The 15,326-nt window shown below is 41.7% G+C and overlaps 1 protein-coding gene across 1 annotated transcript in view; it reads right to left on the reverse strand.

Annotated features, from left to right (window-relative positions):
* Positions 1-14,177, reverse strand: part of agap3 (ArfGAP with GTPase domain, ankyrin repeat and PH domain 3) — a 73,471-nt gene extending 59,294 nt beyond the window's left edge. Inside the window, exons 1-3 of the mRNA XM_085388275.1 lie at positions 12,094-14,177; positions 4,833-4,891; positions 2,326-2,413 (exon numbers count right to left, since the gene is read on the reverse strand). Coding sequence (XP_085244401.1) covers positions 2,326-2,413; positions 4,833-4,891; positions 12,094-13,669 — 1,723 coding nt within the window. The 5' untranslated portion in view covers positions 13,670-14,177. The remainder of the gene's footprint in view (positions 1-2,325; positions 2,414-4,832; positions 4,892-12,093) is intronic.
* Positions 14,178-15,326: the final 1,149 nt, after the last annotated feature.

Below are 15,326 nucleotides of genomic sequence, written 5' to 3' on the forward strand. Positions count from 1 at the left end.
TTTTGCATATCATTTGAATGGTTCTCGATCCTGTGGAGATTAAAAACATTGAAATGAGAAAGTTGTGAGGCTAGAGATGTCCCTGGGAGTGAAAACGATGTCTCATGAATACAAAAAAATATGCCAAAAGCCGTTTCAAAAACTGAATAAGGCACACATTTAAAAAGGTCTACGAATGATCGTGAAATGTATCCCCCCCCCCCCCCCCCGAAAAAAAAGGAAAATTATGTTGAAGGCAGCAGATGTGTGCACTCCTGGAACGACTGAGTAAGAACAAGTTGGAAATCGTGTTGTTAAACCAGCCCACAGAACTAAAGATCACACATCAGAGGAGCTGTAAGTGGGCGGGGCCCCAGATTTTTTCTTTTTAATAGTCGGACACTATTCCTGTGTCAGCGTGCACTTGAGCCACACTTCCACGCTTTTAAGTCGATTTTAGCCCGCTCTGCAAATCGGGGATTCTCCCAGCCTTTTGCACGGGCTCTCAAAGCCTGCTGGATGCTGGTTGCATAACATGCAGAGAGAGAGAGAGAGATTCATAAACCACCAGTCAGCTTTTTATTTATTTATATTTTTCTACTGAAGTCAAAGCGCTTTGCAGATTCCGACAAAGCACTGAGAAACTATGCATCTGTATGTGTGAATGCTGATTGCATCAGAGCAAACCACAGATTTATCAGAGAAAAGGGTTTGCATGGAAGCTGGCAACATGTTCGTACTCCAGAACGGATTATGGAGGAGACTCTCAGAAACCAGTATCTGTAATGAAAGCATACGGCTCTGGAGAAAACATGGATGGAAATTCAAAGCAAACATCTCAGTTACATAATCATCCAGAATGTCGTCGTCTCTATTTAGAGCCTGAATAAGCCAATGCTGTGAATAAATGAGGCAGACTACCTCACTCTCTCTTCCTGGCGTGATGAAGACTAATTATGAATAATGTGAATTTGTGCTCAACGTCTCATAAAGGAGAAAAAAAAACAGGCGAGTGATAACATTGCACACACAGCCTACAGAGAGACGGTGAGTTGGTAGGCATGGTTAACACGCAGTAAGCATACTCTGCTTACACGGAGGCTTAGACCTTGACACAGAGCCACAATCCAACGGAGCTCCATCCGGCGTTGCCATAGTAACACACCCCAGTACCTTTTTTCAGATATCATAGCAAAAGCCCAGGAACAAAACAGTGAAGAAACAGCCACGGATGAACCTTCCCTCTGCTGGGTGAAGCTTCTCTGCAATGTTAATAGTCAGTCTGGAGTGAAGCCAGTGTTGAAGCGCAAGAAACAATGAGGTGCCCGGTGTTCGCCAGACAGGTACGTCGTATCAGAGCAACGATGTGAAGGGACACGGACATATATGAGCCGATACATTTCCCTGATTAAAGCAACAAGGGTCGATCTGGGGTTTTTTTCCTCCCCCAGCATTTCAGCCATTGATTTCTCAAGGACTAATTAAGCTATGAGGATTTTTTTCCTTCTCCCATGGTGCAGCAAAATGCCAGAAACTAATTATGCGCTTCATGTCTCATCCTCACTATAATTACACTAAAATGAAACACTGCAAACCCCTCAAAGATCATCAGTTAACTCTGGGTTTGCCAACATCTTGCTGGAATTTGTAGAGGACGCAGTCTTCAGGCCAGAGGGGGGCATTCTTGGTTTGTGTGTGTGTGTGTGTGTGTGTGTGTGTGTGTGTGTGTGTATATATATATATATATATATATATATATATATATATATATACATATATACACACACACATAAAAGGATTCCTTTCATATCAAGTGCTTTAAATGTGTAAAAAGCACCTGAGTGTGACAAAAACCTTCATTTACAGTGCCACTTTTACTTGCATGTTTTAGTAATGAGCTTCAAATTACTAGAAATGTTACATTTTGTCATTTTCCCTCCATTTTCAGTGAAGGGAGAAATAGAACTGAGCCAGTTATCAATCTCGCCATTTGGAAGCTTAACAAAATCCAAAACAAAACAGTTTAATGGAAGTTAATTATAAAAATACGCACAGAAGCGGCAAAAAAAACAAAAAACAGTGCTGTTCTTCATTATTTAAATATCCTATTACACTCTTCCAAATATGGTCACCCAACCGTCCCATCCTAACAGAAAGCTGACAAAACCAGCTTTTCACACATCGTCAACAATGTAATACATATGACAGGCTGCGGCAGCTGAGGCGCTGAGGTCAAAAGAGCCACGGTAAACATGCTGCATTTAATCTGCAATGCTCTGATCTTTGTGCTGGGCATCATGTTTGTAATCCACCTCCTGACCCACGCTTTCTTCAGCAGGCTCTTACCTTCAGGCGATTCCTCTTGCACATATGTCCCTGTCAAATATCGATGAACCAAGGCAGACTTCCCGCTGGACAGGTTTCCCACAATCCCCTGCAAGTCCAAGAGCAAAAAGCTATGAGATGATGTACAGGTTCAAGTGACCTGACAGAGAAAAAGAAAAAAAATCCTACCACAAAGGCACTGAAATTGCATAAGTCGTGCTGTTTTGAGTTTTATTTTTTTATATTTTCTTTCCAAAAAACTGAAGCTTCAACCTCAATCATAAAGGCTTTGCAAGTTTTCAGCCCAGTGTGTGCAAATTGTGTGTGGCAAAAAGGAAAACACTGCATCAAGGTCAATAATATCAGAAATAAAACCATCTCCACATCTTATTTAATTCCTAATCTTTAGTTATGCTGCTAAGTCTTAAATCCTAGCTGTATGAGTCACTAAAGTTTTAGAGATTATTCTTTCTACAGAGACATACCATCAGAACTCAACTGAAAAATCAAAGACTGACGTTCTGGGCATTTTTATTGCGCATATATTTCAATGTGTGTGCATTTAAGAACATAAGTAAAAAAAGAAGAAGTGCTGCATTTAAGGCATCTTTGAAAAGACTAACTCTTTTTTTTTTTTTTACCAGTATGCAAGTTTCTTGTTCAAAAAATGAAAAATGTAGTTTTGTGGGTGTGATTTTTCTATTATTATTTTTTTTTACTCTTAAAATTGGTCAAGGTGTAATTATTTGAAAAAGTAATGAAACTTTCACACTAAACCTAAAGGTGACTCCATTTTTTAGCTTCTCTGCTAAGTAGATTTTTATTACACACTGGCCTGAAGTGAAAACAAGTGTTGGCTAGGTGGAAGAAAATCAAATTAAAAACTTTAGAAGGTAGTAGGCAGTAAAAGAAACTCCATATGGTTTGTGTTCAAGGGGGTAAAGGTCCCTTTCGTAGGGCATGTGAGTTTGAAATATTGTCCAAGTGCCTCTGATTTACACCCGACTTTGGTTGTAGTCTGTCCTGTTCTACCTCTCCCTGCCGTCTAGACCAGACCAAACTGCAGTGCCTTCGGGGTGATGCATGGCTGAGGGTGGGCTGACGATGCCAGCATGTCTGGGAAGAACAAAGACTGCAACATGCCTCATCTCCTCCCTCTCCAGCTCCTCCTCTACCCACCATCGCCCTCTCCTTCCACAGATCATTAGTGGGTGTTAAAGCAGGTATGGTTCTAATTATAGGGAAGTTTGAGGCACAAGAGAAAAGGTGTGTTCAAGGTCTTTTCCTAGTCTAGCTTCTTTATAACTGAAGTATATATATCATGAGGTACCCAGAAGAATAAGCTATGAATAAATTCAAAGTTAGCAAAAAGTTGTGGTGCTGTAAAAGCTGTGAGTCAAAAAAAAGGCTTTGAATGTGCCACAGAACCAGCATTCTCCTGCTGTTTAACTGCTGGGCTTTGTGGCCCGCTGGTATATAGGATTTATGATCTCGAAATGCTGTATCAGCATTATGCTACTACAGAACCTTCACTCTTCTTTGTAGACGTTTAGCTCTGATGTGAGATGATCAAAAGATGACAATAAAACAGGATTTAACCACAGTCAAGTCACCAGCACGAAATCAACAGTACCAGAGTACAGCTCACTGTTGCGGCAGAAAAAAATTAGAGGTTTTCTCACATGGTTTTAATCGTTTTAATTCATCTACAGGAATTGTTTTGACCCCTATTACTGTGGTATCAAAGAGGAAGAAAGCAAAACCTGCTTTTTTCCCCCCTATCGTTTTTAAAAGCTTCTGAGAGTTGTAACCAACTTCCTTTCAGCACGACCTTGTCGCTGCACGGTAACTCTGTGAAAGTTTTGAAAAGAATGATTACTATTTTTGCGACACTTAATTTAGTCTTACCGGGTCCATTTAACAAACCCCCGCATGGAAGCTGCCAATTAACACCTTAGAAACATAAAAAGCAACAGACGCATTTAAAAGTGTTTGAAGCCAATAAAGGAAGTTTGTCTTTGTGCTTGCTGTGAATCCCCCCATTGAAGTTTCCCCTTCTTCGAGGTGCCACAACAATGAATTCACCTAACACTGAAAATATCATATCCATTGGGAGAACGGCAGACCGGAGCCTTTCAAGGCTGCTAGTCTTTATGTGGGTATGGCATTAAATCATGTGAGGATGTTAGTAGTGCATTTGGCAGAGGTTGTGCGTGTGCTTCACTGGCGGGTGGGAGCGGACCCAGGATGTGTCACCGGCCTAGCCCAAAACTGTCACTCATCCTGTGTCCTGCTGCAAAACCACCCTGTATCGCCATGCCAACGCATCTCATTAAAAATCACCCACTATGTGCCAGGGAAAAAGTCCAGCCAATTTCTCAAATGTTCCCTCTCATGTGAAATGCAAAACTAGTATTACATGGAGAGAACATGCTTTCCCACTGACATTTAAATCTGTTAGTAAGATGAAACCTCTGAGGGCAAATTAACACCAGGATTGTCAAAAACAACAAAAAAAAGTTACTCACCACTTTCAGCTCCGGCACTGATCGACTCAATGTCCATTCCTGGCTGTTGACAAAAGAGTCTAAAAAGAAAAAGACAAATGAAGACGTAAATGACAAAAGCAAAAAGTACTAAGCGATAATATGCGTTCTGTTCTATTTGACCCCCAGCTATAATATGGCACCGACAGCTTTTGCTAGCGGCTGAATTTAAAGAGTCTGCAATAAGTTTTATGCTGAATGCTACACCAGTCACATCAAGCATTTCGACTTACACAGCAGTCAATTACAGTAAAACATTTTTAAAGGAATTGTGGGGTTGTTGCCCTTTTTTAAAAAAAGATTTCCTGCACACATGTTAACCAGAACCACTGAATCAAAGTTTTATGGCAGATAGATAGAGCCAACTTTAGTGAAAAAGTTGTGTAGTTATGAATATATAGCCATTTGGCCTGTCGTGTTCTAATGTTTGTCCTTTTATTTTTACCTTTTTCCTATTTTCCCTCATTGTTCTTTTATCTTTCTTTAATTTCCCCCCTTCTTCTCTTTACCACTTCAACCCCTCCCTGCTTGTCAGCTTTGGCATTGCTAAATTACACATATCCTATGTGAATAATAATACAAATATATGAATTATTAAAACATTATTTATAGAGTTTAGGCAAACCAAATTTGTATGGCAAACAGTGAATTCAGATCATAATTATGATAATAAATGCTGTTGGACAAGACAGGTAAAAAAAAAAAAAAACTTTAAAAAAGTAGAATTTTTAAATAAGTAAAAAGAAAAAGATACAGTCATGCTGTGTTCTTGACTGGTGACCAATAGGACAGCCTCACATATGTCTGATTATGCATGTGCAACATGTGCACAGCAGCACAGGCTAATAGTTGCTCACAGCCATTACTGAGCTCTGAGGAAGACACAAAGTTGGCCAAAGTAAACCATGGAGGAACCGCCATGAAATGTTAAACCTAATGAGACACTTAAATCACCCTCACCCAGCTGAACATGGACATTTTAAAGAGGCTAATAAAGGAAGAGTGGCTAAAGCTAAAGCTATCCAGAGCTCAGTATCTACAGACTCGGTATGAGCAAGGGCTCAAAGCAGGAACAAAAGAAAAAAAATTGTTTAGCCAAGTAAAAAAAAAAAAAAAAGAGCAAAGGTTCCACGTGCTGCTATCTGATGAAGTTATAAACATAATTATTATATTATTTATGTAACTTGCATTTGTGTTGATATATAAATCTGATAAACCTGCTTTTGTTTGGTAGGGTAAAATATGTCAAGTAAAGGCAAATGTATAGAAACCCATTTTAGCTAATTATCTGTAGCTTTATTCTCAGTTCTTTCAGTGAGAGTCTATCATGTCCAGTTTGTGGGAAATTAAGAAACGTAATAATTTATTTTAGTGTAAAAATATCCCACATAGAAAAAAAAAGTTGATTTTTTTGTATAAGCTGTCCCTTATAGAGCTTAGAAAACTGGAATAAGCAAAAATAAAATTAAATAAATAACTAAATGAATAAATCAGTAGATAAATAAATAAATAAATAAGAAATAAAAATCAGCCAAGAAAATTACAATCAGTGCATCTCATATTTCTGTGATAATAATTTGCATAAAGTAGGATTTTTTTTATAATCCTCCAGAAACATATCTGCATATGAATGAGCTGAATTCGAACCTTCTGGTGATTTCTAGTGCTGGAAGCTTTCTGGTTTCAGTCTATAGTCCGCTCCTAGTTCAAATTCAATCGACCAATCAAATCCAAGCAGGCCTTAGCTGCATGCAGGTCCCCTCAAAAGTGGAACCCCGTTTACTGAAATGCAATCTTAAATTCATCAGCTAACATCTGAAGACGAATTAACTTTTTAAAAAGTTTATCTCCATTTGTAAACATCACAAAATACCTTGGACCAGGTATCTGCTGGTTACAACGGATACCTGGAAAAACTGTTCCCTGCATTCAGAGTATAAGGAATCTTAAGGTGCCAGTTTTTCAGGCTTAGTTCAATGATAGAAGCACTTTGATTAAAGCAACTTAAACCAAAAACTAACGGCGATATTAGATGAAGCCCCAAGAGCCACTACCCTGCTTGTCAGCTAATGTCAGCTGGCTCCAGCCCCCAGATTCTGATTTGAATAAGTGGTTAAGAAAATGCATGGATGGATGGATCGATCCCCACGATTTTCAATCTGTCCGACTCTTCTGTTTCCTCTAGATTTGTTTATTTGTACACAACACAAGTGTGAAGAAGTAGTTAATGCAGTCTGTGAAGGCCATTTCAATGTACAGCCCAATCTTAGGAGGGGATTTTGCTAATCTGTTTTAAAAGGCAGTTATTATCAGGCTTGATTCAGCATGGTAGGTTTACCAGTGACATTTGGAGACATTGACTAGATAATAGAGCTCTGAAAAAGGGCAGAACACTATAAAGTACAATGTGAACCCTCAGAACTAAAAACACAAATGACAGCTCCACAAGCTGTGCCCATTTCCCACAGAGATGGAGTACAGCTATGTGTCATAACATCTATTAGAACAAAGACCACCTTCCTGTTTTGGATCAAGGCTTTCTTGCCATCTGAACCTCCCAAATAAGATACCATCTCTAATACAGGAGCCTACATGCCGCCTTGCACAGGTAACCCCCTCCACATCTCTAAACCATAACAATTAAACTACTCGTACACCATCATTACACAGCTATGGCGGTTTTTCTTTTTGCTGCAGGCGATGCCAATATGAAAAGACACAAAGCATAAACAGTAAGGACCCCAGTGTCATTATAGGACATGTTTCAGGGTTTTTTTCCCAAAATATGCTAAAAGCATAAATGACTCATAGACGGGGAGACATGAGCCAAAAATTCCCCTTGACTTGTCCATTAAAAAAAAACCCACAAAAACAAAAATCAGTTAAAATCTTGACTTTTTCTCCAATCCATTTACAAAGAGCGTCACTCTGCTGTGGATGTCTCACTTGTTGTGGGAGAGGAGAGTGCATCCCGAACACAGGGGCCTTTCACCAACCATTGTTTGGAGCAGAGGAGTCTTTAAACAGCACGCCTCCAGTTAAGCCCTCTCAGTGTGGGTTTGACATGTCAGAACATGAGCGGAGACATCCAAACTGCCTCAGTTTTTAAGTGCAGGAAACTCAATGCAGGTCACGGCTCTCTGGGGCGATCTCCGATAAGGCTGCCGCCCCATTTTATTACAGTTCCTGTTTCTTGTTATTGAAAGGTCAACCAGCGGTAATGCTCAAAAATAGCAATTACATGAACCCATCTTAAGGTGCCAGTCTTTCAGGCTTTGTTAACAGCTCACCCAAAATCAAACTTTCTGTATGTTCCTCTGGGCTGCATTGCTATTTATCTGACTAGATTGTGAGTCATTTATACTGGCTGTAGTAATATCTGCTTTCTCTTGAATATAATGGAACTCAACGCAGCTTTTTTTGTTGTACTTAAAGTGCCAACAAATATGTTTTTGTCAAACGTGGTATCATGACCTTGTTACTAGAATGGTCCGGCACTTTCATATAGGAACTATTTTCTTTCTACTGTCTCATCACAGCCCATCTAATGTTTACATCCTGTTACTGTATCATTAGCACAAGCCTGCCATCATGGGTACATAGATGCTTTCGTCAGTACAGTAATATAATTAGCAAGTAGTTCCTAGATTGTCCTTTTAATGAAGAACTGGTTATTAGTGAAATAAAGCAGAATGAATAAAGAATAATATTTGATAAATGAAGCCCCCAAAAAACATGATTTTCAGATTTTAAACAAGGAGTATTTTAAACTCAACCCAACTAACGTGTAGCCATGAAGGGAAATTTTGGGTCATCGCAGGTCAATGCAGAAATTGTGTTGTTGGCCACTGACAATCGCTTCCTCTCTGGAGCACCGCATTGACTACCGGAAAACAGCACCACTTATTCTTTCACAGACAATAATAACAACAAAAGGAAGCAATAGAAAATGAGTGCCTTTCACTAAAATAATATTGAAATCAAGAACACAACAAAGAAACAGCATCATGGTGAAGATGCCTGAAATTTGCCATCCCGAAAGAGATAAAGTGGAACCGAACTGTTCCCCCACTAAAAGAAAAACCCCTAACTGAATCCATGTCGTCAGCATTACGTCATTCTTTAAATATGACCATCCCCATATCGCTGTGTCCCAGAATGCCTATGGAAACAAGGGAGCCCCGGGACTCGCGATGCCTACAGAGGACACCAGTGTCTTTGTCTCTGTGAGGGTAAAACTGTTGGCAGCATGTTTGTCAGGTCTTTCACTTCGCTGCTCACGTCTGCTCAGATAAAAATGACCACTCAGTCTGAGGGTAGCGAAGCACAAGCGAAGCCCCAACTTATTCCATGAGAAAAGAAAATCTAATGTGAGCAGCAAGTCCGTGCGTATGCACATGCATGCATGCGTGCCAATGTGCAGTGAATCTGAAGTGGTTTTTTGGGGAACGAGAGAGGACAACCTTGAGATCTAAACTTCCACTCTTACTCTGACCAACTTTCCAACCATACTTTCCTTCCGTCATGAATTACAGAGTGAGAATTTAGCTAGCAATTAGTGTTTCTACTCTGATGATTCACCAACTGACATTCCCTGTCTGGCTACTTTTATCATGCATGTCATGACAAAGACGGTCCTGCAGCATCTTCTTTCTGTAGCTCTACAATAAAAAAAAAAAAAGAAAGAAATTACAGAAAAAAACAAGCATAAGAGCTCTTACTTTTCTTCTGCTGAGCTCCCAAGCACAAGCCAGTCATTTCCATCAAATTAGGTAAGTGACAAACACAGTCACCAGAGAACAAGGGGAAAATCTTTACCCCGAGCTCGTCTAATGCAACCTGGATGGTCTGGCCTACTTAAAGCTCCCAGAGCCTTGTGTTGTCTGCAGAAAGGCATTGATCACTTCCCCTTAAAATAAATTGGACATCCCAATTCACATTTAACATGAGATTTGCAAATTGGGTTTTCAAGAAGCCTTGCAGTGGAATGCCCAGGCTGACGGACTCAGTTTGTCAAATTAAGAAGGGAATGTGCCAGAGGTTATCGTTGCAGCTACAAAAAGGAATAATAAAAAAAGAACAAAAACCAAAGGAATCAGTCATGCATGAATGAAACTGAAAGCAAAGTTAGAGAAGATCCACAAATTGCAGCTTTTTTGGCAAATGGTTGGTAGACCTCTTGGTGAAACAGCAGGATCCTGCTTCAAATGAGCCACAGTTCTGAAAAACACAATGTACTGGAGCTGAGATTTGCAGTGGCAGCTGCTCATATACAAGTTACATTCAGTTATTAACAGATTTCCCTCTGCTCCTAACCAGACTGTCTGCGATTCAGTGGTTTTTCCAATATCTTGCCGTCTCCCTATGTGTCCTGCTGCAGCTGAGAGGGCATTATCGCTGTGTCACTGTTTATTCAACTTCCCCTGAAAGTGTATTTATCTTGAACATAGCTACCTGCTGGGGACTCAACTACACCTGCTGATATGAACGCCAAAAACAAAAGCATTTTTTTCTAATTATTTTTCCCTCTGCAGGTTTTAAAGTAAGGCCCACTCCATCTGAAAGGTAAAGCACATACAGGAAGCACCACATGAATTAATATCGAAGGAGGCAAAGCGAAAGGGAAACAAAGGGAATTCCATCCTCATGAATATATTTTGTGTCAGATTTAAGATAAATGAGTCTGGATTTCACCTTCGTGGGGGGGATTTTCTTCTCTAAAAGGTAACTCCAAAAAATACCCATCACTGAGTGTTTTCCTGTCTGCAAGCTACATTGACAGGTTAGAGTACAGGTTACTGTAGAGTTCTATCTGCAGCACCACTGCAGTATTTCAACCTCTGCTACACATGTGCACCGCTGACCACCTACACTGCTTCTCCGACTCTAAGGACCCCAGAGACCACACCCCACTCCCCATTTCAGCACACAGTTCACTGGCCACTCCTGGATCCAACAGGATGGCTTTGTTTACTCGACAGGTGGGGGTGGGGACACCTCAAACTCTTCCCCCTGTTAAACTCCCTTCCTCCACCCAAACGTCATACACACACTCAAGTACAGCCTGAGTGTATGCAAGCGTTCAGTCACAGAAGAGTTGGGCTTCGGCTTTTCTGGATTTAATTTACTTTAAGACCAACAGTTAGGCAGGTAGCAACAAGCGCAGAGTCCCGCCCAGGGCATTGAACACCCAGCTTAACTGAAGCTGATCGGCACACCTACATTCCTGAAGCTTGACTGACTGACTGACTGCAGTGGAAGAAATGGACAAATACCACTTGACTCTGGAAAACAAATCAATAGGTATCCTTGGTAACGTGTCATGGGAGAATACAAACAGACAAGAGATTAACAAGTCTGACCTCAGCCCCTTCATGAGTCTCAATTTAACATGAAAATTAAAACAAAAGAAATGTTTTGCTGGTTCAAAAGTTGCGAATATATACATGACATGTGCAACTTGACATCGGGGGAAGTTATTAGGTTGTCACAGACGACTAATTAGGTCTCTTTGAAAAGGTGTGAAATTGGAGCTTGACGCACAAAACGCAGCAAATCACAGCCATTAATTCAGATAGTTACAAATATTTGCCTCTCTGCCTGCTCTTCCAGGCAACTGGACAAACACACTTCACTGTCAGAGTTAACCTTTAAACACAGCGCTTAAGTCGTTTGCTCCTCTCCCCATCATTACAGTATGTAAGCCCTCTTAATTTAGCATTGCGAGACTGCCAAATGCATCCCCATTACAGCCACTAACTGCTTTAATGCTACTTCTTTAAGCTGCGTCTCTGAGAGACCAATAAGCAGGCCTGGGTCAGGATAACACAGAGATAGCACGGGGACTGTGTTATGCCACAGCCGCCCCTCTGTAAAACAAACTGTTATCATGTGTTCTTTGCAGTCACTGGTGATTTCACTTCACCTACTTTTTGACTGAACTACAAAAACCTCAAAGAAGGCAAAGTAATTGCTGTGCATGTGCACACGAACTGAGGTTCACACATGAAAAACACTGGAGAAATAAAATACCCGAAATAGAAATTCCAAAAGGACTCTTTGGACTTTTTTTGAATGCCATCCAAACTCACAATTCCCCCACATGTTTTTCATTTGCTTGGCCTAAAAAAAAGTGCACTTCCTTATTTCTCTCGAGCTGTAACTTTCTGTGCAGTGAGCAAGAGGGGGTATATAAAATGGAGCACTGAGCTGAGAAATAAATCAGCAGTCTTGCAGGTCTTACCTTGACCTTTGTGGGAGTCAATGCCTGCCAGAGTCTCTATGGTGACAGGCTGTGACTTATTATTCCCAGTCTGGGGATATTGACCACTGTCTTTGCTTTGGGACTGCTGAATTTCACTTTTGCCACTGCTTGGCTGGTCTTTCCTCCTGAAACGGTTTGCTATGAGCTGCCATATACTTTGTTCTTCCTGAACTGGTTTGGAAGTCAGTTTTGGTGGATGGAGAGGTACCTCCATTACCTTGACCTTCCCCCTGCTGTGATACTGAATGTACTGCATGCCTCCATCTTCCGTCTGATCACTGGAAGTTGAAATCTTTCTTCCTGTGAGGTACGAGAAGGGTTGAGGAGGCATCGTTGCCTCTTCAGCAGTACTTTTAGTCTGAGAGTACTCCTTTGACTCTACCCCAGGACCCAAATCCCTAGGACGAGTCCTCCTGATTCGCAGACTAAAACTCCGTCTTAAAGAGCTCAGTGTACTTCTTGAAGTATCAGATTTGTTGTTTTTGGGGGAAATTTTAGCATCTTTGTCATTTTGCTTTTCCTTGTTCTTCTCTTGAGAGGTTTTGCCAAACAGTTTCCGTCGTAAGCCTCCTTTGAAAAATCCCTCTCCTTCGCCACCTCTGTGGCTGCCACTCCTCTCGCTGTTTATCTCATCATCAGAGCCCCTCTTTTTTAGTTCCAGTACTGTCATACTGACGGGCCTGGGCTTCCAGCTCCTCTGGCGGACCCTAAGGTTCACCTCCGCAGGGCCTGATGGCCGTTGAGCCACAACAGGATTGAGGCCATCCACTGCTCTTAGCTCAGCCTTCCTGCTCCTGTGCTGGTGGCTGTCTAAACTTCCTGTCCATTTGCAGGATTCCTGGGCTTGGGGCTCTGGCAGAACTGCGACTGCGCCTGGAAGCATGCAAACGCTCCTGGGCCTTAGCAGCCGTCGTTCTTGTTCGGGCTGACGATCTCTTTGGACCTTGACCGGACCGTCATACATGCTCATCGTCCTTCTGCCGAGCAGGGCTTCATCCTGATGTGACCTTCGTAGCAGGGCCCAAGGCAGAGACCTTCTTCCTGGTGCACTGTCATGATTCCCATGAACAAGTCCTTTAGCCTGGATGGTGGCAGAGCACGATGTTGAGCTCTGAATGAGCTGCTCCTTGGCGTCTGGTTGAGCTGTTAGCAGTAAGGAGTTTCCTGTGTATTTTGAAGGTGGTTTAAAAAACTTGTCTGTCTTCATTTTTCCCGCAATCACCTCCTCCAACTCCTCCTCATCCTCCTCCACCACTACCTCCTCTCTATGCCTCCCGGCGCTACTGAGGGAGAGCCACCTGCTGAGCTCGTGCTGTGCCTTGCCCAACCTCGGGCTTTTCTCCATTTGGACTATACAAGTCATTTCTCCATTTGGCTGACAATTCCCAACCAGGGTGTGAGTGACCTGGCCCATTTCCAGCTCTGACACCGGTGCATCTGTATGTGTTTCTTTCAAGATTACAGAGACTTGGTATACAGTTATCTCCTGCTGCTGCTGTTCTATAGCTGTACTCCTTGGGGTCACATCCACGTTCCCACTGCTAAGGAAAAGCATCACACTTCATTCAGACGGATTCACACAATCATCCTCATTAACACACTGAAACCAGTGTGTTACATTCTGCCAGAGAGTTGAGATTCAGCTCATGAAGTCCTTCATTTGAAGACTAAATTCCTCTGCCAGGTATAATCTTTCACCTTTGACATGAGGAAAGAAAAAAAAAACAACTTCAAACAAGTTAGTTCAAAGCCTCGCTGCCACCTGCATCCTCTGGCTCCTTTCCTCAGCAGAATCAAACAGGCATTTAGATGGTAGCTGCTTTTTGCTCCGCTCTATTCTACCTGTCTCGAGCAAGTAGATGCACAGAAGAAAAACAAAACTTTAACTGCTGATTTTGCAACAAAGGCATATCTGTAACAGACACAAAAGTTACAGCTCAAAAAAACTGAATCATCCTTCTTCTTCGGCAAGTTGCAAACTGCGAGCAATCCCTGTTGTTGGCGGTGCAGAGAAACCCCTTAATCTCTGAGCTCTTGCCATGTAGAGCATGAGGGAGTGTGTCTCTGTTTGAAGTTTCAGCTGCCTTCCAACCCCTGGGACACATGGAAAACAAGGAGTGGATCCCAAGGACACTGAACACGCCCTCATGATTTCACCAGAGTTGCTAACAGCCCCCGGAGGTATAAACAGACAAAAGTGAACACACAGGATCGAGATAAGACTCTGCTGATTACACACTGATATATACAGAATACAAGCCACAAGAAACAGCCATAAGTGGGCATTTTATTTGGATTGACCAATGGTAGAAGAAAAGAATAAACTATAAACTTTCTCGTATTTATTTAGACACTTGACTGATTCACCTAAACACATCAGCTTTGGGGATATGCTGCTTAGGTTTTAAACACTTTTACGGGGACGCAGAAGTCAAAATGTCTCCCTCGCTCCAGGATCTATGAGAATACTAATGCAGCACAGCCACGGAGTAACATGGGAGTACCCACACAACCACACACCAACCTTCCAGTGGCTCCCACTATACAGCCTACATTCAATGGGAGAGCTTAACTTAATTCCAAGATTGGCTGACAGCTATTTTTGTTGAGGAACTTGTTCTTTTTAAAGCACTAATGGTTACCATGGCAGAAAGCAGTACATTGGACATTATGTAAAATGGCATTCTCTGAATCTAAACATAATTACACATTCACTGCGTGGGCAGTCCTGCATCTAACTTCATTGAGAAAATTAGCACATTGAGCTACTGAGAATGCTGGCATTCGATTAAATGCAGAGAATAAAAAGACTGAGCAGCCTTACGTGGCCTATTCAATCTTCTGGTGCATTAGTGCAGCGTAATGGGCAGAGCTCATTTAGACAGCCATGCACCACAAAGAATCAAGGCAGATTTTACCCCCACAACTCTGCAGCACCCAGTGTGGTTAAGACTGGAACACTGCCCCTTTGTGGTCAACAAGAGAAAGCACACTGGAAGGGAAAATGTTCACTGGGCATGTACTGTTATCGGCTGGATAACCATTCAAAGCTGGTGTGATTTGCCTGGACAAAAAACATATATCTAAAACAGATGCATAATCAGAAGTTAACAACACTGCTTATGAGGAAAGAAGAATAACAACAACAACAACAACAAGTGGCCATTCCTTGAGTGCATCACTGTGGGGAAACCAGAATAACCGGGAGGCAG

This window comes from Rhamphochromis longiceps, linkage group LG18 (genome assembly GCF_057381845.1).
Source record: "Rhamphochromis longiceps isolate RC_006_pf linkage group LG18, R_longiceps_female_GT1.1, whole genome shotgun sequence".
Taxonomy (NCBI): domain Eukaryota; kingdom Metazoa; phylum Chordata; class Actinopteri; order Cichliformes; family Cichlidae; genus Rhamphochromis; species Rhamphochromis longiceps.